At 41.9% G+C, this 26,505-nt stretch overlaps 1 protein-coding gene across 5 annotated transcripts in view; it reads right to left on the bottom strand.

Moving 5' to 3' along the window:
* Positions 1–200: 200 nt before the first annotated feature.
* Positions 201–26,505, bottom strand: part of qkia (QKI, KH domain containing, RNA binding a) — a 94,607-nt gene continuing 68,302 nt past the window's right edge. Inside the window, exons 5-8 of one of the 5 annotated variants that reach the window (XM_059353317.1) lie at positions 13,398–13,485; positions 10,467–10,907; positions 8,363–8,437; positions 201–7,124 (exon numbers count right to left, since the gene is read on the bottom strand). In XM_059353317.1, the coding sequence (XP_059209300.1) occupies positions 7,108–7,124; positions 8,363–8,437; positions 10,467–10,907; positions 13,398–13,485 (621 nt within the window). In that variant the 3' untranslated portion in view covers positions 201–7,107. Of the gene's footprint in view, positions 7,125–7,591; positions 8,438–10,466; positions 10,908–13,397; positions 13,486–26,505 lie in introns of those variants that run through there. The other 4 variants (XM_059353319.1, XM_059353316.1, XM_059353318.1 and 1 more) reach the window with 4 other exon arrangements.

The raw sequence follows: 26,505 nt of genomic DNA, 5'->3' as shown, positions 1-26,505 counted from the left end.
CCACCAACACGCTAAAATCCAAGAGAGGGCTTGATCTCACTCTGAAGGCTTAGGCCGGAGCTATTTTTCCCAGTGTTGAACTTTCACTTGTTTTTTTCTGCAAATGCGGCACACCTACCTTTAAAAGGCCCCAGATCACAGCAAATCCACAGAAATGATGTCACCGATAAAGAAGAAAAGGACCAGTCCAGGTAGAGCAGTCAGAGGGAAGCTTGTAAATATGGTTCTTTATTGCACACATGACATTTGTTTTCCTTTTTTTTTTTTGGTGTGAGCAACAAAAACTGGCATTACATGTTTTACACCCTATTCAAAATTCTCAGTCTAACCCTCTATAAAAACAAGGTAACACAAAACAAAATAAAGACTACTTCACATAAAAACTTACAACTCCACAAAAAAAAGAAAAATATCTCACAGATTTTAGTGCACCACTATATGGATGAGGAACTTACAGTATATACCATACTAGTATAATTTTTAGGAAAAATATGTATTATACTTTTTATGCATACTTATCACAGTCAAAAATAAAGAAAAAGAAAAACACAAAAATCCAGTGGGGCTAAAAAATTTCTCATTCTGTATTTTGGTAGCATTTGCCCTTTAACCACCTGAGTGCTACATCGCTGAGACCAATACTGATCGGTTAACCTGCCGTTTAACTCATTGGAGGAATGTTTGTTAAACAGAACAAAAATAAAAATAAAAGATTGACAGGTGAAAAGGTAGTTAGTAGATAAATGCACTGAATGCCCTGCGACAGATTTGAAAAGGCGCTGAGAACGCAGCAGTATGCAAACAGCCGTTTACTGCATACTGTGGTCCAATCAGTCCATCAGATTACATACAGGATCCATTAAGCTGAAGTTTAATGGCGGGAAAAACACCAGAGACCAAATTCCCATGTTTGGTCAAACTTTCCCAGTTTAGTTTTTAGAGTATGTGCATTGCTGTAAAAAAAAAAAAAATAAAGCGTGGGCATTTAGTTTTTTTGTGCTCAACAAAAAAGCTTTTTGGCGAGATAAGGAAGACAGAAAATTGGCACTTGAATGATAAAGTACAAAAATATATGATTTCCCAATCGCAGGAAAAAAGGCACTTGATGCAATATTTTCGGCAGTGTTTGTAACACATTGTGCTCTTGAGAATAACCTTAACTTTTTTTAATCAGCTTGGTGTTTGAGGCGCGCCTGAAAACCTGACGTATAAAAAAAGGCGAGGCTTGTGACGGTATAAATATATCAACTGCTAATGGACGGATTTTTAGCTCAAGTTGCATATGGCACAGAGGAGCCAATCAGGAACATTAAAGGCCAATCCTACATTAATAAATACAAAATAAGCATATGGCTGACAACAGCAAATGATTAAAGGAGGAAACACTACTCAGGCTGGCTGCCAGTAATTCAATCTGTCTCTGCTTGCTGGTGTTTAAGCAGGTGTTATAGGCGAAAACACCCGTTTATTCAGATCAAGGACACAAAAATGTTAATTTCAGAGAGGAGAGAAATGTTAAATTCCATGTTAGACACTTTTGATACTTGTTCTTTGCTCGCTGAGACATGAAGAGAATTGCAACAGTTAAGGCCAAGTTGTTTTTTGTTGTGCAGATTTTTTTTTTTTAAAAAGGAGAAAAAAAAAGCTGAATCTGGAGGCATCACTCAGTGGGTTAAAGTAATAATCGGGATTAATGAAGTTAATCTTTTGCTTGTGTGTCAGTGTCAATACCTTGAATTAGTGGAGGAAGAGAAAAAAAGCTGAATAGAGAAAGGAGAGCTGAATGAACCCAGGGACGAGTGCACTGACACTGTAGTAGAATGAACAACACACACTGGCAGTGTTTCAGACGAAAAACAATAAATACCAGCTAGCTGAAAGCCAGATCAGCATTTTACACTGGAAGGAATAGTAAGGTTGTTTTGATCCCAAAGTACTTCATATTGGCATGGTGTACTGGTGTGTGTCTAAGCATTATGGATGCTCCCAAATGGCCCAGTATTAGCCATTATATCAATAAGCTGAATGGGGAGAAGTGTTCACCAAACAGACAACAGCTGGTGATAACTGTAATGCTGCTATCCAGGCATAACAAGCCATGGAGGCAATGGAGAGAGAAAATAAAAAAGGCTGGGGACAGCTTTAGACTATCACACAACTGTCATCTATGTGTCTGCTGTAAATAACTCACCACATCTACAATGTGTGCTCATGAGATGCTCTCGACATAATTCACAGTAAAATTAATCCTTTTGAGATGACTAATACGCAGTATTTTTGCACAGATTAGGACTAAATAATGGTTAGAGAAAGAGGACACTGGTGGGAAATGGACTTTTTTGACTCGTATGTGCAGACAAATCACCCTTTTAATCCGAGTTTGTTTAGTTCAGATGACCCAGAAGTTAACCAGTGACCTCGAATAACGTGTAGCTTTACCCATCACCTCCCCCCTCCCCCTCCCCACACTGCGACACTTCCTGCCGTCTCACAGGGTCAGTGACACAGAAGGACAGGACAACTAACAAGAGAGTTGTCTCTATGACAGAGACGACGAGACACAGCAGCGTGTTGGAACGGAGCGGGGAGGGCAAGTATGAAGAGTGTCAGCAGATTTCTCCAGCACAGAGGTGAGAGTGCGTGAGCGGGAGTGAGGGACGCTTATCAACTCGTGCAGTTTCCAGTTAGGTTGTGTGTGTGTGTGCACATGAGTGAGTGTGTGTGTGTGTGTGTTTGGAGCATATGCACTGCAAAAAAGGTGTGTCTAAAAACAAGATAAAGACACTAAATCTGAGGGAAATTATCTTGCTGCATGGACAGATAATTTCACTTGACAAGATTTCTTAAATTAAGATTATTAAATCCAAAAATAAGTATGTTGTACGCTTAAAATAAGAAATTAACTCTTTAAAGAAGATAAATTAAAGCTGCAAGTAGCAATGAACTGGCCCGAGCAGAGTGACCTGACAATTATTTGTTTCTTACCAAGATAAAAAAAACTTTCGATTTAAAAGTGTTAATTTCTTATTTTAAGCGTTCAACATGCTTATTTCTAGATAATAGAATAATCTTAGTTCAAGAAATCTTGTCAAGTGAAATTATCTCTCCATGCAGCAAGATCATTTTCCTCAGATTGTGTTCTTATCTTGATTTTAGACACCTTTTTATGCAGTGTGTGCACAGTCGACTAGTGTGTGTGTGGAGCATACGTGCACAGTCGACTAGTGTGTGTGTGTGTGTGTGTGTGTTTATGTGGTGTCAATCAGTCAGTGTAAGTGGTGGCCAGACACCAGTTTTAATCGTGTTAGTCCGTGAACCAGACCAAGGTAATACATTCATGAAACTGGTTAAAAACACAAGACAAAATATCAGCAAGTTAGTAAAATTCTTACTAAGAATGTTTTATTAAAATAAATGCCAAGAGGTTAATAAGAAAAATAACAGCATACACCATGAAAACTAAATGCAAGCATGTAAAAATACTTATGACAAGAAAACTAATAAAGTAGCTAATGAGTTAAACAAGCTGGGAATTGGCAAGAAAATCAAAACCAAATATAACAGGGAAAAGGCAACACTCCCCACAAGAGACAGTTTTCAAGATGTAAAAGAGAAGAAGGGGTGGGGGAGGAAGAGAGGGGCCGTTTGGGGAGGAAATAAAAAGTTGCAGTGGGTCTCATTTAAAAAAAAAAAAAGAAAAAAAAAAGAAAAAGCACTCAGAAACATGATTATTATACATATAAAATGAGATTAGAAAAATACATTATAAACCTGTAACAATGGCTGTTAATTACATTATCATACATGTAGTAGGCAGGCCAGAGAGAATACGGTAGGTAAAGAGTTAACCTTTCACCTGATGGACTTATCCAGCCTTTCACAATGACACAGCAAGTTGTAACATTGCAGAGGGAATTTTCTTAATACTGTCAAATGCTGAACAGCCATCACTTGCTCCACTTTAATATTGCATTTCAATTTAAAATAATAACACTGAAGAAGAAAAATTCATTGACCTTTCGGTGTAACAGCATGATGAAAGAGCTATGAATAGAAAAACAAACTGCCAAGGGGAATATTGGGATCTCAGAATTCCTCAATTATATATTATGAGTTGATTTCACCTTCCAGCAATAAACTGTCAGTTGTTTCAATAACTGGAAACTATTTGGCTGTGAAATAGAGCTGCTCGTTTTCATTATGCAGCGTTTCATTCGTCCATTAGATATCTCCTGATTGTATTGATAGTTTGTTGTCAGATTGACATGGAGAGACATGGAGCGCTTTCAGTTTGCAGCTGTTGAAACAAACGGGCTTAATGCCAGCGGGGACCACTCCCCCTCCCCTCCTTCTCCCTCTCCATTCCCTTCAACGTTATGTATTTTTCTCAGCTCATGATCAAAACATGTTCTGGCAGACTACTGCATTGCTATTGGCAGTTCAATTTGTTCTAGGAAGTTAGTCACAGTCACCAAAAATCAAGACAATATTTCATGTTGATCAATAAAATCTAAAATAAAAAGAGAACAAAAACCTGCACATACAGCAGAGTAAAGGGCCATCAAGTAAAGGAAAAGAAAAAAAAAAAAATTTCAGGAAGACAAAACCATGGCACATATTTTAGCTGGTCAAAACGACTGCTATTCTTTTTGCATAGAATAACTTCGGTAACACCACGGTACGGTGGGAGCTACCCTGCTCCACTAGTCAGAGCGTGTAACACTAGCCATTCCTCTCTGCGCCATCTTGGTGGGTGCTGGATATTATTGAACACAACTGGAATACTCAGAGAACAGAAACCACTGTTGATAAGGCACTTTGATTTGATCCTTTTAAAACTCTCCCGAGGCGCTCTGATCCTCACTGACTCTTCAAGGGTTACCACTCTTTTGGTCTTCCTTTCCCAATCATATCCAAGGTAACAGCACTTTTTTTTTTCCTCACCCACTCAATTTTTCTGTTTCCCCCCTATACTGTTCTAAACTTTTTTTTTTTTGTTTTTATTTTTTCAGATTTTGTAACTGCAAGTAAAGTATCAAAAGCTAAAATTGCCAAAAATAGATTTTTCAATTTTTTCTCTTCTCCAGCACCCTGTAAAATTATCTATTTTTTGTTCTCTTCTGTATTTGTATATGCAATGACAGATATCTACATTTTTATATATTTATATATATATATATATTTATATATATAAGACGTATGTATAAAGCAATTTGAACAGGCAGGCATGGCTTTCACATCCTATTTTTTCTTGAGAGAGTTCAACAAAAGATTGTGGGCTCAGGAGCTAAACTACGTTCACAGGGAGGTGTGACACATTGTGGATGCGCTTTTGGAGGGTTTGTTGTGTGTTCAAAATAAAGGTTTCATCACTTAAATAAGCAAAAAAGTTGTTTTTTTTTTCTCCTAATTTGCAGGAAGGCTCAGATTATGCCCACCTGGTGTCCCATCTGATGATTGGGGTTCAAAAGAATAAAAAAAGAAACTTTAACAAAAATGGCCAAATGTAGTGATGCAAAAATGAAAAAATAAAGAAACAAAAGACTCTTTTGGCAATGTGGCTGATGAAACAACTCAATATAGAAGCCTCATGACAAAAGCATTTATGTACAGAACTTCAAAGTGCCCTTCCCCCTAGCAACGTACTGTCGTTGAGTAGCGTGTTGGTTTAGTGTTAATTGCCTGCGTTCACCTCCTCAGAAAAAAAGTAGAGCATTAATGGGTAAAAACTAACTAACTGTCTGTTCCAGCTGAAGGCAGGCACCACAAATTCACTTCCAAAACTCTAAAATCACGAGAGAGAGCCCTCTGTGAGACAGATGCATAATTGCAGATATATAATTCATTGGAAAACCCTTTGGCTAAATATGCACACTTAATACTTTTTTTTTGTCTTTTCAATCACAGCTCAGCTAACTCATTGAGAGATTTTTCTAAATACATCAGGCACTGTATAATGGATGTAGTGTGGATGGGGGCGTAGCAATGGTCAGTCGCTTATAAGCACTGCTCCAATGTCCCCGAAGCCTCAGCACACCCTACGTTCATTGTAGTATTAATTAAAAAAAACACACACACAGACTCATCAGCCCAAATAGTGAGTGACCTTCCCATCTTGCCCTTCATCATGTCTTAAGTTTCTGCAGCCTGCTTCAAACATTAGATTGCGTTGTTTTCCAGAGATAACCACCTGCCTCATTTGGCTTGTCAATTCAAGCAAAGCTAATTAGTCAAATATGAACAACAGAGAAACCAAAATCAAGTGGAGAAAATGACTCAAAAGTAAAGCCAAAAAAAAAAAAAAAAAAAAAAAAAAAGACAGAAGAAAAACACATAAATCATAAAAAGCTTTTTTTTTGCAATCATTTCAGCCATGCTTTTTTTTAAAAACAGACAGAAAGCTGTTTGGAGGGGCACACCCAGAATGTGTCAGCTCATAATTACATTTTTAGAGCTAAACAACTGCACTACATGTGAAAAATGACAGAAATTAAACAAGTTAATATGAGCGTTTGTTCTCTTTCCTTCTATTTCTTTTTCTCTCCCGGTAGGTGGGTGTTTGAACAGGGTGGGACAGGTGGGGGGGAGGGGGTTTGTTTTGCCGTGATGTCATTACTCTGAAACCAAACGGTTTGCGTCAAATAGAGACTGAACTTTGATTCAGACAAGTGAGGTCACCAAATTAGAGCGATTCAAGGCGGGTGGGTGGGTGGGCAGGTTGGGGTGGGGGTCTTTATTGCTATATAATTCAGTGCAGATTTATGAGTAATACCACAAACACATCCACCCAGTATATGATTCATGAAGAAAAAGAAAGAGAAAGAATGGGAATTAAACTCAATGAACAGAGGGAAAAAATGAATATTACACAACTTTGTTGGGTTTTGTTGTGTTTCTGTGAAGATTCTGCGTTGGTTTCTATGTTTTGTCAGAACGTGTTAGGGTAACTGTACGGGCAGGCGCCTCTCTCTCTCTCTCTCTCTCGCTCTCTCTCTCTCACTTGCGTCCGAGAGGCTAGCAAAAGGCAATTACCAGTTAACTGATCAGCAGGCAGGCTTGGGGCGGCTCGTCATTGGGTGAAGAGTTCAGAGGTCAGAAGGTCATGTGTTAGTTGCCGGTGGCGGCTAGGTGGTTAGAAACAAAAACAAAACAAACAGAAAAAAAAGATAGAAAGGATATTAGTGTCAGCAAGAAGAGACTGGAATGACATCATTTTAACAATAAAATGAATGCAATCTCTTATGTCGCCCCCTGGTCCTAATGCCCCTCGCCAATGTGAGATGAACCCAGATAATCTCATTATAATCATGACGCTGTCGCGTCATGATCCACTCTACTAAGCCCCCACCCTGATCAGGTAGCTAGGTGGTTTAATTTAAGTGCACATTGCCCCCAAAAATCAAAACAGAAGCAAAGAGACGTCGAAACAGACAAACAAAATAAGAACAACAAAAATCTAGTGTTTTAGTGTCTTTTACACGTTGAAGTGCAAGTTACAAACAGTGTGATTAGTTGTAAGGAGACTCGCTAATGTTATGTGAAGGATAACTGTGACTAGAGTTAAATGTGCAATGAATAGATGAATCGATGCTTTCCGATTCTTTCTCTTTATTTAGCAGTATATTTTTATATAATATAAATATACACAAGAACCATAAATACATTTGATATAAAATGCTCAAATATAAAATGACAGTACCTCATGTACAACTGAAATGTGTTTTAGCTTCTTTTTTTTTTTTTTTCCTTTCAATCTATTTGCAATACACTGGAGAGAATGCAAGCTACCTTAGCTTATGTCTGTGCGTGTCTATCTTCCATAGAAAAATAAAATGCAAAATAAATTTAAATTTCAAGGTGAAATGGTGCGTGGTAGCAGCGTGGCTACTTGTCTTCTGCCTACCAGGTCTCTCAGATACAGTATAGAAATGCTTCTCCTGTTTCTTTGCTCCTTATGAGCCGAGGAGATAAATCATGTATGGGAACAAGCCAGCCCCGTCTGAGGCTCTAATCTCACATCAGAGGAATGTCATTATACACCTTCAACACTACCTGTCCTGGCTTCACAGCTGCAGAAACCAAAAGCTGTTTGGATCACTTTTGCCTGAGCTTTGACATATACACCATCTACACATACTGTATATGTTAAGTACTAAATGTAAACAAAATGTGCATACCACAGTCGACCATTTAGCTGGTGTGTGGATGTATGGGGTAAGAAAGGTGGTGGGGGGAAAGGAAAACAAAAAATACAATACAGACGATATACAAATTCCCAACTAAGGCATCGAGGCATAATAGGCATAATAATCATTGAAAGTCATCAATCAATAGCAGAGTGTAGCTAAGAGACTAAACTGACCTCTGTCAGCGGTCACAATCCTTTGGTAAGGATGGACCCGCGTGTCATGCCGTCTCACTTTAGTAGCCATTGCACCTAGATTGTAACAGGTCCACAAGGTTAGAAACCATTCACTTTGAGCAGGGGAAAAACAGTCATCTTTTACAGTAATAACATTCACATTTTAAACATTATCATTATAATGCTTGGATAATACAATAATACACAATATAGCAACATAATACAGATTATAGTACATATACACACACCACACATAGCTTCTCTTTTTTTTTTTACGTGTAGAAAAATGCAGTAGAAAAAAATAATACGCCTTTTTTGGAGTTTTAACTTGGTATTTAAAAATGCATAACTTAAAGTAATAAAATTTCCACAGTGCTCAGAGTTATATAGAAGACTCTTTGAAAAGGGGGCAGGCAAAGGGTACAGGCTTCTGGGCTGTCTGGAAAAATAATGTGATTCTTCCTCTGGGATCCAGAGGGGGATTGAGAGAAATTTGTCTCTTTATTTTGAAAGGTGGGGAAATCCAATACAGCTCTGATGGTAATTGAATAGTGCCAGACACCACCTGCCTCTTCCTCTCTCTTTCATTTTCTCTTTCCCTCTTTCACCATTTCTCTCCAGGTCAATCTGTTCACTGGCGGCAGAGGCTGTCATTTTCCTCTTATATTTGCCACAACTGATTCCTTCCTACTGCAGTGCTCGACGCCACCTCGTCTACACGACGCCAACAAACAGTTTGCACGTCTCTGTATGTTCAAGTGCTACAAAAATGTGAGCGGGAGGCATTAAGAAAAATAAGTCTGGCCCTCCCAGAGGAGGAGGGGACATGGGAAATAAGTTACAAAAATTCCACAAGGATTTTGTTCTGGCATTGTCGAGTTAAGAGCGAGTTCTGGCCAATGACTGCGCGGCCACCTACACTCCTCTGAAGAAGCAGATGGCCTGACGTTTCTTTATTCTCAGAGAAGCCGATGGTGGCTAGATACAGTAGCGCAGGCAGCCGAACCGAGTGCATGTGTGTGTGCGAGTATGAGAGTGAGTGTGTTCCACAGGGCCCTGTGTTGCTGAAGGCACCAATCGATAGTGTGAGTAAATAAAATGCACTAAGCTGGTGTAACCCTGCAAGTTAAAGAGAGAAAAGCCAGTCAGCTGCCCCTGTCTGTTCTACACATGACTCCCAGAGGCAAGTCAAATACATAGGTCAGCTAAAATCACGCTTGTGTCTGCTGCTGCCAGATGATGCTGCGGACAACATTAGAGGAGGACTGTGTCAAATTAAAGCTGGCGAGCAACTGACAAAGGCCTCTCCCGTCTTAACGTGGGAAACGGCTTTGTTTCTGTTAACTACAGCCTCTATACAACATATGGCGTTCATATCAGACTGGGTTTCATCAATAGATGTTCAGTCTTCTCTTTGGTAGCAGATGTGTTGAGCTTAAAGCACCATTGAGAGTGAATATAATATATAGGCCCTCGTATTGAACTGTACTCCTGACACAGAAACTAAGGGGAGCGTCAGGTATTAGCACGGAGCTCAGGTTCAAGAGGGGTGAAGCTAAGACAATGGAGAGAGGGGAAGGAGGAGAAAAAAGGGAAGACTGGAGGAATTTAATGAACATCCCCAGTGGGAGTGAGAGAGGGACTATCTACAGGCATCAAGGCCTGCCTGCAGAGAACAGCACAGAGAAATGATTTCAAAAGCTGCAGAAATCCGAAGGGATCTGCCGCCAGACTGAATATGCCTCCAGGCCAGTGCATGAAAGGGTTAGAGAGCAGGCTGCGTGTACGAGTGTGTTTCTGTCGGCGTGCCTCCTTTCACACCGAGGCAAGTCCTCCTATATGAACCCTGCAGAAACGAGGCTATGTAAACCTGAGAGCATAATTGTTTGGCGAGAGCGTAACTGAAACAGTGAAGTCTAAATTATAAAGAGAACTTTCCAAGAGCCTCGCCCTTACAAGGTAATTTTTGTCCCCCTTTTGCCTTTTTAATACAGTGTCCATATGAGCCACATAGCTGGTCATCCCATTACCAAGAGCTTCACCAGCACATCCACTCTGTGAGTTTTGTCTGTTTTTGATCCTCAGGTGGACACGACATATTTACCTTTCAACAAGTCCTGACTGTGGCTCATGGCGGCCGCGTCCAGCACCCCAGCTCCGGGGTAAAACAAGCTGGCCTCCTGTCCAGGCTGGCTAAAGCTGGCCGCTGTACCTGCTGGACCCATGCTTCCCCAGGCTCTCTTACCTAGAACCCCACTGTGCTCGATGGGGTACTCCAGCAGGGAGGTGGGTGCCAGGGCGTAAGGGTAGTCGTAAGGGGTGGTGTAGATAAGCCCGCCATCCGGTGTGGGAGGCACCAGGGTGGGGGTGCCATTGGGCAGCATGGCAGCCATCTGAGTGGGCCGGATGAGGTTCATGATGGGGGCCCCGGCTGGTGTTTGGGGCCGGAGTGCCTGGGGAGGCAACACCTGACCTGTGGAGGTCGCTATGAGACGTTGGCCCTGAGCGGATGCTGCCGCTGCTGCAAGAGAGAATGCAAGGGTGGCTGCCATAAGCAAGAGAGCGAAAGACAGGAGTAGAAGAAAGAAAGAGGACAAGAGATAAAAGTGTAGTGTGGTTGATCATAATCACAGATGAACAGTGAGAGTTGAAAATACAAAGGAGGAAAAAGAAGAGGGAACGGGATTTGGCAGGTAGAGAGAGGAGAGGAGGGGGGCAAAAGGGAAAATTAGTCCATGCAATGATCATGGTGGTGAACCACAAAAGCCACACTCTGTAGCAAAGAAAACATAAACATAGCCAAACAAAATAACAAAAATACCCCTTACACCAAAACACATGAAGCACAAAATGCTGCCGTCATCCCAATGCATTCAAAGCATACAAATCACCATGGCAGCTATACAGTCGTCTACTGGAAATGGCATAGGTGAGATCAACAACACACATGCCAACAGAAATGGATCTGCTGATTATATGTGGAGGTGGTGCACTCAATGAAGAGCAGCTTTCACAAAAGACTGATCAGCACTTTGGGCTCTATGTGAAGATCACTGTGAACAATGGGCATTTATTACATTTATTACAAGTTGTAAGCAACTTAAAGGAATACTTAGCCCCCAAAATGATCATTTAACATCAGTTACTGACCCTGGCTTACTTTGAATTGGCAAAGAAAGCGTTTTTCTTGCATGCCTTTATAGTAAAAGGAGAACTTTGAAGCAAGGTCAAATTTGTACAAAAAAAGATCATAGTTTCATTGCTATACTTTGCAACAAAATAAACATGATTATTATATAAAGAGTCACTTATTAGAACATATTTTTATTATAATTATCAGGTCTTTGGGTTTTTATTGCTTAGACTTTGTGCATCCTTCTTTCCTTAATGTATAAATCTGAACTCTTGTTTCTTTACTCAGCTGCTTCATTCTAGCCATTTCTGTAGTTTGTCAGAGATATAAACACAGTTGAGATTTAATGGGATTTTTGTATCCAACCTCTCAAAAGCCAAAGAGCTAAAGTGAATAATGTAATCTGTGATTTGTTTTTTTACTGATTCTTCCAAATCTTCTCAACCTTAAAACTAAGCCCTTCTTTGCTTTTGTTAACATTTATTCAGCAATGGTCTGGTAACATCAATATATACCTTAAGGTCAATTGCGGAAAATGGTTCAATTCAATAAAGGTAAAGTCTGATCATGCATAAACACATCCAAAAATCCAAGAAAGCCATTGTGAACAGAAACTTTAAGTTGCTTTCTAACTTTTGGCCTGTATTGTATATCAAAACAACGGTTTACAAACTCGCACCCAACCTGTGCATTATACTACAAGTTTCATTTGTCCAGTCATATGCTGAATTGTTCCCAAACGCATGCATTTCACATATGCACCACTCATGTATACGAGTCCAGATGAGTAGCTCGCCAAAGTGCGTGTTGGGAAGTCCTGAGTATACAGCTGGATAAATTAAACTTGGATTGAAACTGCACAATTCGTGTGAGTTTGTAAACAGATGTTTTTATAGAGTTGTATAACCATTTACTTCACTCATCAGGAATTTTCTCAGTTTTTGGATTCATCATTTTCCATGGAGGCCGGACAGAAAAACAAAGTAACTGATATGATCATTATGGGGGTGAAGTATTCCCTTTGAGTAATGTTGATCCACCACATAGTCAGCAGTCCATTTCAGTTGGATTACACACATATGAACACACACAAAATCTTTTTTCAAGTGGTTCTGCATCAGCACGTGCCGTGAGCTGTGCAACACAAGCGTCCCAGAGGCAGATCGATTAAATCAAGCGCTATAGTAACTGTGGTTAGATGCTGGTCCAGTTCATCAAGGATAACATTTTAGAAGATGTTAAATGAAGAAAATCAAACTTTAGGCTTTTTTATCATTAATTTGAGCCAAAGTATATAGAAAAAAAATATATAGAAGAACCCAGATACATTTTTAATGATAATTAAGAAAATAATCAAGGGTCCAGAGAGTAAATACACAAGTTCTGGACTTTCATAGATCTGATAATATATTTCGAAATGCATTTGGTGATTGAGGAGCAAACACAAGGTGTGTGAGCTGGTGACTAACATGCAGAGTTGAGCAGGTGGAATACTGCAATGTGCTGAAAGTTTAGAGTCCGCCAAGAGCAAGTGATAAAGAGCGAGGGCATCTGGATTGCAGGGGGGGAGGATGGATGGAGGAATGGATGGAGAGGAAAGAAATACGGAGTGGAACAGAATGGAAGTCGTCCTACTCATGGTTGGGTAGGTAAACATGGAAAGTTGAGGAGAGCTCGAGAGAGAGCTCTGCTAGTGGTCAGAGATAATATGATGTATGTACATAGGAGGTCTGACTACACATTCATTTAATGAAGGTAAACAGTATTAGTTAATGAGAAATACAGAAAATATAATTTATACTCAAGTATGGTCAATGCAGTTAAAATATTAGTTGTTTATGGTGTAAAATTAAATGGATTAATTGTGGATGTACATGTTGGTGTCCATGGAAGTTCACTTACGTGTTTTGATGTTGTTGTCTCTGTATGTCCCATTGAGAATCGCCAGCTCCATCAGCTGCATCTTCTTCAAATTATCTTCTCCCTCCGCCTGTGGAAAACAGAAAAACTTTAATGTCCATTCACAATAACACACCAAACACTCATTCCAATTAATTCCACTAGCCGAGGCCCCTTTATAGGCCAATTGAAACAATCCACATGACGACCATTCCACCAAACTACATGCCCGGGTGTTGTTAAAACGCTACGGTGGGGCGGCTAAATCATTTGGACAATACATGTCATCTGTTCTCCACAAGCAGCGGTTGGATTGAGTTTAGAGGAACGGAGATGGAGATAAGCTAAAGTGCTGTTGTCATGCCAGAGTGCCTTGTTGTTACCAAAATGCTGACAGACACATTAAGTGTGGGAATGCATATTCATAATCCATATCAGAATGATAATTACTGTAATTTTCTTTGCTCCCTTGTGCGCAATCAAATGCACAATAACCGCCCTGGCTAATGTCAGTCCTGTCAATTAATGTTTGGATAAATAAATACAAAAGCCGCAGCCACTGTCATTATCGCCAAATTAGGGGACTGAAATTATTCACGGAAAGCAATTAAGATAGCACCCCTCCTCCCCCTCACACCCACCCATTCCTCCCCCTTTCCTTTCTGCACCCCTCCACCCCCAAACTCCATTTCCCCTGAAGCTACCGAACACTCAATAACCATGACAACACAAAAGCCCCTGTGATTTTCCAGGTTGTACATCATAATTTAAGCAGGGCCTTATGTGAATTACTCTCCAGACTGAAGGGTGCAGAGACGGGCATGTGAAGCCTTGCTGCTGCTGACCTCAGTTCCACCTTAAGTGAACTATTGATTTCATGCTTTTTGCAGCAAAAGGTAAAATTGTGATGCTTCTTCATCATTTCGACTCTCAAACACAGAGAAAAGCGGCTCGTGCGCATACAGTCTGCACATAAAGTAAGACCCACCCGCCTGTTAGTGATGGCAGTAATAAAAGCGTGGAAGCCAGTCAGTGAACCTCCTCCGTTTCTCTATTATATCTCTGCAAAGAGTACGTCTCCTGGACCAAGTTTAACAACAGTATGCTGCTCTATTCAGAGCAAGATAAGGAAAGAAAGACGTCGAAGGGGAGGGAAAAAGAAAAGAAAAAAGAATGAGGGCTCAGAGTTAAGCCCTCCCATGAGACTCCTCTTCAACATGGCCACAGAGAGAGGAAGAGAAAGAGCGAGGTTAAGCAAGAGAAAAAGTGACAGAGGCTGGTCTCCCTTGACTAAATATAAGGCAGTGGCTTCAGAGCAGTCACACTATTCAGCTGTGTGTATGTGTGTGTGCCGGTGCAATGTTTAGTGTAGCACAGAGCTGCCAATTAATGAAGCAAGGAAATTCTCTCTACTGCTTTCTCTCCCTCGCTACCTCCACTGTACTCTGCTTCTCTTCTCTTCTAATGGGGAAGTCTTTCCAAGCTACAACAATCCTGCCTGCAAAGACAGACAAAAGGCTAGCAAAGCAAACAGACTAGCCATGCAACTCGCATGATTCATGGTTATCACTGATGATGTGCATCACAGGCCTAAAAATCACAAAGACGATACTCTACAAATGCATTACTATCTGATTATAAATTCATTATTCATTCTGTTCTGACATGGTAATGTGTGGAACTGTTAATAGAGTACTTATTTTAAATCAAACACCAAGCTACAGTTATCCCAATAACACATTAAGTAGCCATGGAAATTTGAATTTTAACACACATTCTAAAACATCAAAGCAACCACAGCACAAGTAGCTGTTAAATAGTTGCCAAGCCTCATCTCGTTCCCTCATTATCAGCCTTGGAGGTGAAGAGAAGGCCACTTGACATCAAGTGTCAACAATGACGACCAGACTAGGCTAATTGAACATGGCCCAGGTCAATGGCTAGCATGGCTAATATTGGCAAGTAAACCCGACTCAATAGAAAGCCAAAATCACAACTAATTAGATGCTACAATCTCTATGTAAACACTTGTACACATGACTGAACATGCCCTGAAACAGCACCTGAACAAAAGCTAAAGTTATCAAATCCAATTTCCAATTTTTCCCTACTCTGTTATTTTGTTTTTCTCTGTGTTCCTCTCTAGTAGTTCACATCATAAATTAAATTGACCTCTACAACTTTGCACATAATAGAAAAAAGGAAAATAGTATGATGCTCTCGATCAAAACAGCATTTGTTCCTTCCATCTTTGTGTGTGCATGCATGTCTCCTAAAAAACTCTCTCAGTATTTCTTTGGAAGTTGGCCAAGCCGACTTCCAAAACAAAACTGAAAAACTGAGGGAAGGTAAGAGCAAAAGACTAGACAAATAAGAACATAACTTCACCAGATGCAAATCATGGAGGGGGCTAAATGTGTTGTGCTTTCAAAGCTTAACACGTTTGTGGCAACAACAAATGAAACATTTGTCTTTGGCTTTTTTGTCACTGTATGAAGAGCTGTATAAACACTATCCTCTCTGCTGAAACCATTCTTTGCTAGGTAGCTTTCCCAAACACACAGGCTTGCTGTCTCCCAACAATAATTTAAATGGCTCCTTAGTCAAATCAAGCAAAGGACGGCTTCATGAGCCTGTATTATGAGGATACTGTACTTATTTTGATCTTTTTTACACTGGTTGTCATTTTGTGTTGTTTGTTTTCATTTCGTATGTGTGTGTGTTTGTGTTTGTATGCATGCATATGTGGGCATGTGTATGTATGCATGTATAATTACGGTGTATAGGTAAATTATATTTATGTTTTGTAATGCAAGACATGTTTAGACAAGGATTTTAACTTGTCATATTTAAGGAGAGGGGGTGGGAGTTCATAAGCTTTACTTCTTCTCACTCCTTTTCGTATATATATTCTACATGTCATGTTAAATGTTTTGTCTGACTCTTTTTTTTATTATTTTGTTTTCATATTCGAAATGAACTTAAAATCAAAAATCAATGTATGCGTCTGTGGTATGAAGGCAAACTGGAGAAAGAAAGATCCTTGTGTCTTTATAAGAACACTAACCTTTTAAAATTCAGACAAAATAATGAGCACATTTGGGGTTTTTGTTAAAGGTGGGTTGCTCTCTCACAAGACGTTCTGTATGAGAGAGAGAGAGAGAGTAGAATGGGGGCAGCTTGGCAGCAGGCTGCAGCTCAGGACCATTGCATGCTGGGATTTGAGTGTAAATGCAGCTTTGTGTGTTTGTGTGTGTTGTATGATGATGGATCTGCAGGGTTATGGGGGTTAAATGGGCGCGGGGCAAGAGGGTGCTACCATCCATCCAACTCTGCATAGGTGGCACACTGCCTGTTGAGAGGAGAGACACACAGAATAGAGGGCAGCGAGAGGGGAAGAGCACAGATGCTGCTGCTAGGATGAGGTGCGCGCTGCTGTGTGTGAAATGTGTGTATCCCCAGTGGAGTGCGGATGATATAGCTCCATCTTCTCACTAACACAGTTTGTTAGCTAAAGCTCTCAAACCCCGACAGATCGTTTCTGTTTTACATGTGAAACAAGCTCATTCCCCGCCATCAAAATACTGATTCCCTGCTGCAACATTTCCCTGCTTTTCTCTGTTGTTGTTCTCTGTGGATGTCAGGGAAAAGCTGGCAGTGTTGGCGCCGTGGTTGGAGCTACACAACAAGTAACGTGGCAGATTCAAAATGGCTGCAGACAGGAGCATGGAGATCAGAAGAAACCTGGAAGATAATGCTGGTGACACAGCCGGAGTGGAGTTGGACCGACTTAAAAGGTGTAGCCCTGGGTGGAGCGGGCCAGCTTCCTACCGCAGGAGCACCGCTTAGATGAATGTTTGATGAACAGCGCCAGGGAGAGCCGTTAACACTTCAATGTTGCCTCACTCAAGGTGCCACCACAATTAACTGACTCCTCAGTCAGACTTCCCATAATAAAACATTCACTCAGATGTGGCCATTACTAGGAGCCTGTGTGAAGCCTGCTGCATGTGTGCATGTGTGTGTCTGTAATGATCTGGCTGCTGGAATTCCCAAGAGAGGAATAGCTGCTGGATTACAATAAGAGGGATGAGGAGAGGAAGTTTTCCTTTACCATCACTAACATGCACACATGCATGTGTGTAACAAACACACACAACCGCGCGCTCCTGTCCATCAGCGAAAAAGCCACTCAATAAAGCTGCTCTATCCACAAGAATCAGATTCAATCAATGAGGCCTATTTGTGAAATCAGCAGAGCGGTAAAAGCTATCAGGGAGGAGCAAGACAGAGGGATGAGGGAGGGAGGGGAGAGGAGCAGGAGGGAGGAAAAGGGAGACGGGTGTGGGATGAGCTAAAGTAGGTGAGCCGTGTCCCACTGCCACTACCTGACAACCCTGCCATGAGGTCACTAGATGCATGCTAAATCACTGTCATGCTGCTCTCTTTGCTGCCTCTCTTCTGATCAGAGCTTGTGTTGCTTTGCTGTGGACAAACAAACTGTAGCTAATGCCGATTGTTACAGACAATAGAGCTTATGTTGAATTCTATATAGTGTATGTGTACATGGATGACAATAAGCAACAGATAAGTAGCTGTCTGAGAGCGTTTATAGGGCCGCACCCTGGCTCTCCCCGGCACCCTGACTCTAGGCCCTCTCCTATCCATCTCACCCACAGATAAACACAACAGGCGCCTGGATTAGCTTGGTTGAATTTGCTCATGTCTATGGCTGAAACTGAGGGGGAGTTTTTGCTCATATCTGGCAAGAGTCACCGTCTATGCAGCTCAGCTCAGCTAACAGCTCAGCTCGGAGAGATGAAATGATGAGCACAGAGAGAGAGAGAGAAAGAGAGAGAGAGAGAGATAGAAAGAGAGGTGGAACAAAAGAGTACCAGGAGGAGAAAAAAGCGCTGCAGAGCAAGTACAAGAGAAAGCGTGAATGATTGTCTTTGAGTTGGAGAGATGGAGAGATATGCAGGAAGAAGAAAGGGATAGTTGGAGAATATGAGACAAGAAAAGACAGACAGCGTAGTGAAAACCAATTTGTCTGCTCCCCAGTGGGCTGACACTGGCTAAGGCCTGCTTTCCTTCCCTGGCCTCACTGCCAGTCATCACAAACAGGCGTATGCGCACATGTGTGTACACACACACACACACACACACAACTGCACACACATATCTTAGGCCTTAGCAGGGCTGGGGTCAGGCTCTCTCCAAACTACTCCAATTACCTCAGCAGTAAACACAGCCTGCCCTGGCGGCCTCCTGGGATACAGGGAGAGGCAGAATGTGTAGAACCGAGAATGAGAGGGGAGGGAGAAAAATTGTGCCGAGTGGAGTGGAGGAGGTGGTATTGGGAGCCTCGGGGAGGGAGGAGTAGATGACTTCATGTAGAGGGGAGGAACTGGTAGTGGCGGCAGCTGGTTTTTCTCCCGTTCCCCTCCCTTTCTCGCCTCCCTTTTGGTTCCTTCCCAAACTCTAACATCTGGAGGAAAATGATTACTCTCGCCACGCTGCCAAGACGACTTATCAACAATTCCACACTCTCCAGAAGCGTAGGGTAAGAGAAGAGGAAGGAATGAGTACTTGTAGAGAGCTTCAAAACATCTCCACACTAAATAAATAAGTGACAAGAAAGTTTAATCAATCCAAGTCAACTAAAGCAAACTTGGAAGTTTGGGCCGGGGTAAAAAAAATGAAAACACATGTGCAGCAAACCTGATTCCCATGTTTTCTTCAACAAGACTATAAATCAAACAACTACTCCAGCAAAAAAGCAAAAAGGAAAAATACATATGCCACACACATACACCTTTTTCTTTCTCATGGAAAACTATGCATCAAACTCATACTATAGCACAAGTAAAGACTACATGTATACAAAACGTGAAAACACATTTAACACGTTTCAATAAGAAGACCATGTATCAATCAAGTACAGAAGGAGAAAAACATAAAATGCCACACAAACACATAACCTTTTTCCCTTTCTCTTTCATAAAAAGCACCTGTAAAGAGTGTGCTGGAGTAAGTGCTGCATGTCCTTTCTCAAATTCACTGCTGCACTTTCAAAGGCAATTTTCTTTCCTCTTCCTTGCTCCTCTGCTTTTGTGAACATATCTGCCAAGGGAATCAGGCCTCAACTGTATTTTCCTTTTCCCCAAAGACTAACAATGCAATCTTCTGCAACTCTCCTCTCTTGACTGTCTTATACCTTCACAACACTCCAGCAAAGCCTCTTTATTTCGCCTTTCCTCCCTTCCTCACTCCCAGACAGCTCTGTTAGCGACGTGCGCCATTAGTCATGCTAAACCACCAACACACTAGCTCATTAGCATAGAAGTGAACCTGACTCCAGTCAGATTATTACAAACTCATCACGGCTGCTCCGCCCCATTACTGTCAATCACACGGCTTACTGAGGTACAGTTTAAAGTGGCGCATTACAAAGTCAGGAGCTAACTCTTCTGTTAATACTTCACTTTCTGCATCATAACAAAGCTCATAAGTGCCACGGCTTCAGAGTAAAAGTGTGGTCTGATGTAGTGCTGCGGGTGCTCAGGGTGTTGCTATATGTACCAGAGAATGGCTAAGTATTAATTGGTAGCACACGGTTCACTCCCAAGGTTTCTCCGAGGTTATCCATAACATACAAAGTAAGTATGGGTGGCGGACCCAGGCTCAGCACTGGCTGCTGGATCTATGGGGCTTATAACAACCTTTTATTGTGCTGAAAGCAGTGAAGTGGGCAGCCTTGGTTCTCTGTGCTAGTCCCATCAATATCAACTGACATACACATACAGACTCAGTGCCACCGACAGGAGAAAGGAAAAGAAAGGAGGAAAGAAAATACGTTTTTTTTCTACCAGCTCACTGTACTCTCCAGAACTAGAGGAGGAAAAAAAAAAAAATCAGTTTTTCTCTCCCATCAAAAGCATTTCCAATCTTACACGGGGAAAAGCTGTGCGGAAATTCTGAGTGATCTTGTTTATCCTCAGAAACTGGGCTGGTATTCCATGTAACATAACAGCATTAAGAGAGGATTAAACTTCATATAAATAACCTAGAAAAATATATACAGATTTAACAACAAGATTTAGATATATTAAAAGCTTGGTGGCCTCCACCGGCTTCAACAAACAGATGATGTTAAAGGCTAAGAGCAGGAGGGATCACTCAGTCACACCATGCTGCACAAGCTAACAAACAGCTGTCTGTTTCTCCTCTCCTCTTTCTCTCATCATCTATTCCCTGCCCACTAATAAAGCCCCCTCTCTCCCCTCTGTCCTCCCAGCACATATTCCCAATTTGCACCCTCGGTCTCTATCTTATTCATCTCCTTCTATTCTATTTCTCCTTCCGCTGTCCCTCTCCTCCCCTCTCTTTATCCCTCATTCCACCAGGCTGCCAGACGGTGTATTGTTCTGTTGCTGCGATCCTTTAATGCCATCCAATCGAGCAGGGAATATCTTGAAGGGATTTGGCCAGGGATGATTTGGGCGCTTTAAATACTGCTGGGGATTTGCATCATTCAGAGATCCTGACTCCTAAAACAGGAATCTAAGTACCACCTGCAAGACGTGGATTCAAACTGGAACCCATCGGATGGATCTACCTGGACAGATACAGTCAACTATTTATTTTCGAGACATGTTCCCTGGCTGTCCTTGGCCTACCTTGCTCCATGCAGGCTGATTGTGAGATAGATATGAGGCTCCAGTTTGTTGACATAAAACTCAATATTCTCTGCTTTGCAAAAATTGTGTCACCATGTTACCCAAATGACAACTTTCATGATTATTCTCTTTATTTGTATCACTGACAATGAATAGAGGCCAAGCTAGTTCCCTACAATGCATTGCTGAAGAGGATATTCTATTTTCTTTGTATGATTGGGTTATAGATGTTGTGTGCCTTTGCTGTCAAGCAAAAAAAAACATTAGAATTTCAACGGAGCTTTTTGAACAGAAAAAAGAAATGTTTTGGTTGGAGTTTTGCTTTGCCCTACTGAACACAACCCGAGTTTCACCATGGGAAAACCAGTCAGCGCAGTAGACAGCAAGTGAAGTATTGCAAACATCACCACTAACAAACAATAACACTGTGAAAGTGAAAGAGAAAAGAAGGGGACTGCGATAAACAAACCAAATGAACCCAAGTGAGATGAAAAGGCTTCTGGACTCAAGACGCCATGGAAGAGGCAAAGAAAGCCATCAGTCCAGAGTCGGCTGCTGGGACTGAGAGAACGCGGTTTGAAATGACTTGAGCGACGGCTGGCAAAGCGAGACATCACAGACTGTAGGAGCTGAATTTGACGGGCGGCCTTTGGGCTCTCTAAACGCTGAGCTCTACACAATCCTATTTTCCTGCCTAAACACTGGGACACACTCACACAAGTCGCTGGAGAGGCAGAGATGAAAGCCCTGTGTGCATGTGTGTGTGCTCCCACTTTGCAGATGTTCAAGCTTGGCCCTGGTAATGCCCCGAGGGAAGTTCAGAAACTACTATGGGTGGACAATGTATAAAGCGGGGGGTTTGTGTGAAAGGCACAGAGACAATGTGCACAAGTCTCAATCAGCATTGGACCTTTGGAGATGCAGGGTCCTCACCGTGGCTCCACTACAATCGACCCTCAGGCATACACACATGAAAACATCCACACACATGCACACACATCTGCATTTCCTTGCCTCTCTGCAAGGGGATTAAGGAGACCTTCAAAGAGAGGCAGAGAGATTGGCCAGGGGCCTGCAGGGTCCCTCTCCTTGCCACTGGAGGACCAGGGCAGATTAAAACTGCCCGGGCTCCTCAGCCTGCCTTGTTACCCGCCTCCTCTTCCTACGCACGGTATTAGGGCACTTGAAAAAAAACCCTAGAGAAGTCGAACACAACCAGGTGGATTAGGAAGCAGGCTATTTTACAATGATGTGAGGGACCTGGGTGGTTAGGGACTGGAGTGCATGCGTGTGTGTGTGAACTGAAATTAAAAAGGCCAGTACGAGTGGGCAAGGCAATTTTGTAAGTGGTGCAGAGGGCTTGTGTACATAGAATGCACCTTCACTGGGGATCTTGGCTGACTTAGAAATCTAAATGAATGAGTCAAGAGAAGATACAGGACTAATTCCCCTTAGAGGGAGGAAATGAAAGAGATGGATTAGGAACAGGATGATGTTTCAAGGAGAAATAAGGAAAGGAAGAACTCAAGAGAGATTGTAAAAGAGAACGTGCTAATTGCAGCGTGATGTAGCTTGCAGCTTTTAAACAAGCTTTTAAACCTGAGGACTTAAAGCTACCACAAACAATAAGTGACATGAGCGTTTTTTTTTGGTCCAGGGGATCTATTTCTAAGAAGATATTTGAGAAAACTCCCCCTTTGTATTGTGTTCCCACAGTCGGAACTATAAACGATCTGAGTTTTTACAAGGATTTCTTGCTACTATTTCGGAGTAGCTACTCTCACACAAGGTGAACCATGAGTGACTTAGTGTAATGCTGATTGGTCAAACACAGCCAATGAATCACTGGCAACCACAGTGTAGACAACACAACACACTAACAACAGCTTATAATGGAACAGAATGGAAGAAAACCTAGATAAGAAGACCTACAATGAAGTCCTTTACGGATCATTTATGATGCAATACGATGCAATTTTGCTTCGGCAAAGCAAAAAAAATACAAAACAGCTGGCTTACATCACTTGGACTTGATGAACTAGTCAAACAACCAGGTGAGTGTAAGTGATTAATTGTTGATCGATCAATCGTTAAAAATTGTGATGGATTATATATATACATCCACTTTGTACATTGGTTCCATATGTGCTGATATTTTTCAGTGACTGGACTTATGCTAAATGTTCATGCCTTGTGCGGTTACAGATAAAAGTTGAAGCTTACAGTGACAAATTACACATAATTTACAATTCTGGCATCTCTGATTTAAACAGCAGCAAAGCATGTGCATATCACTGTGGTTTACTTTTTTCTTCCCTGATTGGCCACTACAGTCAGTCCATGAATGACAGAGGAATAAAACAAGGGAGGAAAGGTAGGTAGCAGATGAGAGGTGCCATTCAGCACAAATGTTATTGCAATCCGAATCTTTTCACTGCTCTAGAATTTTTTTTTTTACCATTTCCTGTTGCTGGCTGCGTGAGCAGACTCCCAATAATGAGAACAGCAGGCAGAGTGGAATTCAAAGTCACACAGCCTCCTTCCTTGTTCTTATGTCACCATGTGCGTGCGAGCACACATTTCTGAAACACAATCCCCACAACTAATGAGAATACTATAAGTCTGCCCCTGGGGAGGTGCATATACACAAGAAATTCTATCTAATTTAAACACAATCACTACCATGATCGCAAAGTCATTGCAATCAGCTGTTTCTTTGTTGGGAAGCTTTAAATTGCTGACGATGATTAGGATTTGTTTAAATGGCATTTAGCTTTATCTGATCATGGTCTGCAATTGACTTGATTTTTTGTCAACATATAGGAGGCAGAGCGGCCCAAGTATGCCTGAACAAGGCTGAGTGCCTTTCAGTTGTTGGGCCAGGAAATTAAACAGGAGGAGGACAAGAGTGGGGAAGGTGGCCAGGTTTAGGCAGGTTGTTCCCTGCAGGAGAACTGTTTCTTTAGGGTTAGAACCACCTGTCTGCCCCCCAGGAGAGCCATGGAGCTGGAGATGAGGAGAGATGGGCAGATGGAGATGTGGAGGGGAGGGATGGCAGGGGAGGAACCCTTGGGCCAAGACCAGACCAAGTCCCTCCTGTTGGGTCTGAGCTGACAGGAGGGACTTGGCACACATGGAAAGAAGCTCAATAGTCACCGTATGTAGAACAGAAATAAAAAGCTTAGACTGGAGGAATATGTGCGTAGGGGGAGTCATTAAAATTAGGTCCAGACTAGTAACAACCGAGGCTTTTTATGCACATCCTCTCCTCAAAATATATGGAAAAATCTTTTTATAGTTTTCAAAATGCATCAGAGACTATCCATCATGTTCTTTTCTGTAGGTGACAGACATGGTTGATAGACAGCTCCAGCCTGTTCTGTGGTTTGTAACCTGTGTGTTGTTAACAGGATGTGGTGGCCTTCAGGCCACTGCAGATACAGTAATGGAAGAGAGTGGTGAATAGCTTGTCCCCTCAATCACACAGAGAGGGAAAGAGAGCAGCAGACAGCGAGAGAGAGGGCAAATGCACACACACGCACAACAAAAAAACTAAAGCAGAAAGGACACGCTGAGGGTGGGAGAGATGTGTAGAAAGCAAGCAAGAGAAAAACCGAGAAGAAAGAAAGCAGTACAGGAGATCAAGTGTACACTTTTACTTGGCCAGAAATTGTAGGTGACATATTTGGTGGAAGTAAAGAAAAGAAGAAATAAAAGGTTTGAATGCAAATAAGTAAAATATACTGAAGGAAGTATGATGGTGGTTTCCCTTCCTGCACATTTGTGAGCTGGATACAAAAATACTCTTTTGTCCTCGTCTTCTCTCAGAGGTACAGAGGTAAGGCCCAGGTAAAAATAGCTCACAGGTTCGTCTGCCAATATTTGTGTTTTACTGTGTGGCTCTTCTGTGTGATGTGGCTGGTTTGCATGTGTGTTTGTTTTCGACCACGTCTTTACTGGGATGCCAGTCGGGGTTGTTCTCGAGCCCGCTTTCAGGTGTTTGAAGTTAATGCCAACATTCAGGCCAGAGGAATTAAGCATTGTGTCTGGAGAGCAGTTGAAGAGAGGCGGCTGGACTTCACCCTGCCAGTTATTTATGTAACTAAGGAGTTCATGAAAAAAAAAAGCAGTTAGCAGGGCATGAATTCATGTCGACATGCATGCTTGAGCAGATACTGTTTCACCTGACATGCCCTATCACGGTCACTTCTCACACACTGAAATGACATGAAGTAGTAATTATTATTGACACAAGTGTGGGAAAAGCCACATCTGCTTCCTGCGGTGAAACGGTTTGAGTGGTCAATTTCAATTACACACTAATCACTTGGAGATCATTAATCAGAGGCGATTTATACATCACACAATTTTAGTGTTTGCTCTCCTGGTTACAGGCCTTCAATAGGTGTCTGTGAAGTACCTGTCTCAAATGTGTTAGCAGGGCACGAGGACCAAAAGGCTGAGTAAATGAGTACAAAGAGTGTGAGTATGTGAAGACAGATAATGATGAAAGTGGAGGACAAGAGGATGGCTGCGAGTCGAGGGTCACACTGCCTCCAGGCCAGTTCCAATCTCCACTGTCTGAGAGTGAACGGAAGCTAAAAACAGCCTCCACACAGACGCGGACACACACATACAAAGTATGAAAACAGCCGAAGAGCGCTGAAGGAGGAGCACGGTGATGCAGGCTTGCCGTCTCAAGTAGAGGTCACCAAGTCAAGGAAGCCAATTAAAAAGATGATTAACATTCATGTGGGAGATGCGGCGTCTACGTGCAGGTGGGATGAGCTCACCATTCTCTCACACACACACATATATAATGAGAGCAGTGAACAGTGCAGTCCAGCCTGTTGTAACTGTGGCGTCCTGGGAGGGTGAGATCAGGAGGTTAATATGATCCAATCCAACTCCTTCATTAGCCTGATGAAGGTAATAACAGCCTACAGGGACGGAGCAGCTGCAAGCTAGGCTAAAGCTACCTACCCAGTGCCTACCTGCAAGGCCGCTAAGCCTACCTGAGCTGGCTGGCACCGTGACATCATTGCTACGTTTGTCATTAATCACATTTTCTTGCACAGAAATGTGTAGTCCATGGGACAAGGACAGATATTACAGCTTTTAGCTCATTGGGTTGTGTGTTGCCACTGCATTCACTCTGCAGCTGCACTGGCTGGGTTACAGGCAGCAAACGAGACGGTGTGGGGGTAATCAAAAATGTCCATGGATGATAGAAACGCACGAGCAAGTTTCATCACACCTAGACTTTTCCTTTCAAGCAACCAAAGACACAAAATCTCCCACATACAGTGTTCACACAGCTTTTTAAGAGAAAAAATGTAAGTATTTGCACTTTCAAGGTACTTAAAATAAAATTTCCAGATTCCTGAAGCCGTTATCTTAAAATATTAATTGTTACTATAAATGCAACTGTG

This window comes from Centropristis striata, chromosome 16, assembly GCF_030273125.1.
Source record: "Centropristis striata isolate RG_2023a ecotype Rhode Island chromosome 16, C.striata_1.0, whole genome shotgun sequence".
Classification (NCBI taxonomy): Eukaryota; Metazoa; Chordata; class Actinopteri; order Perciformes; family Serranidae; genus Centropristis; species Centropristis striata.
This window is presented reverse-complemented; position numbering and strand designations above follow the sequence as displayed.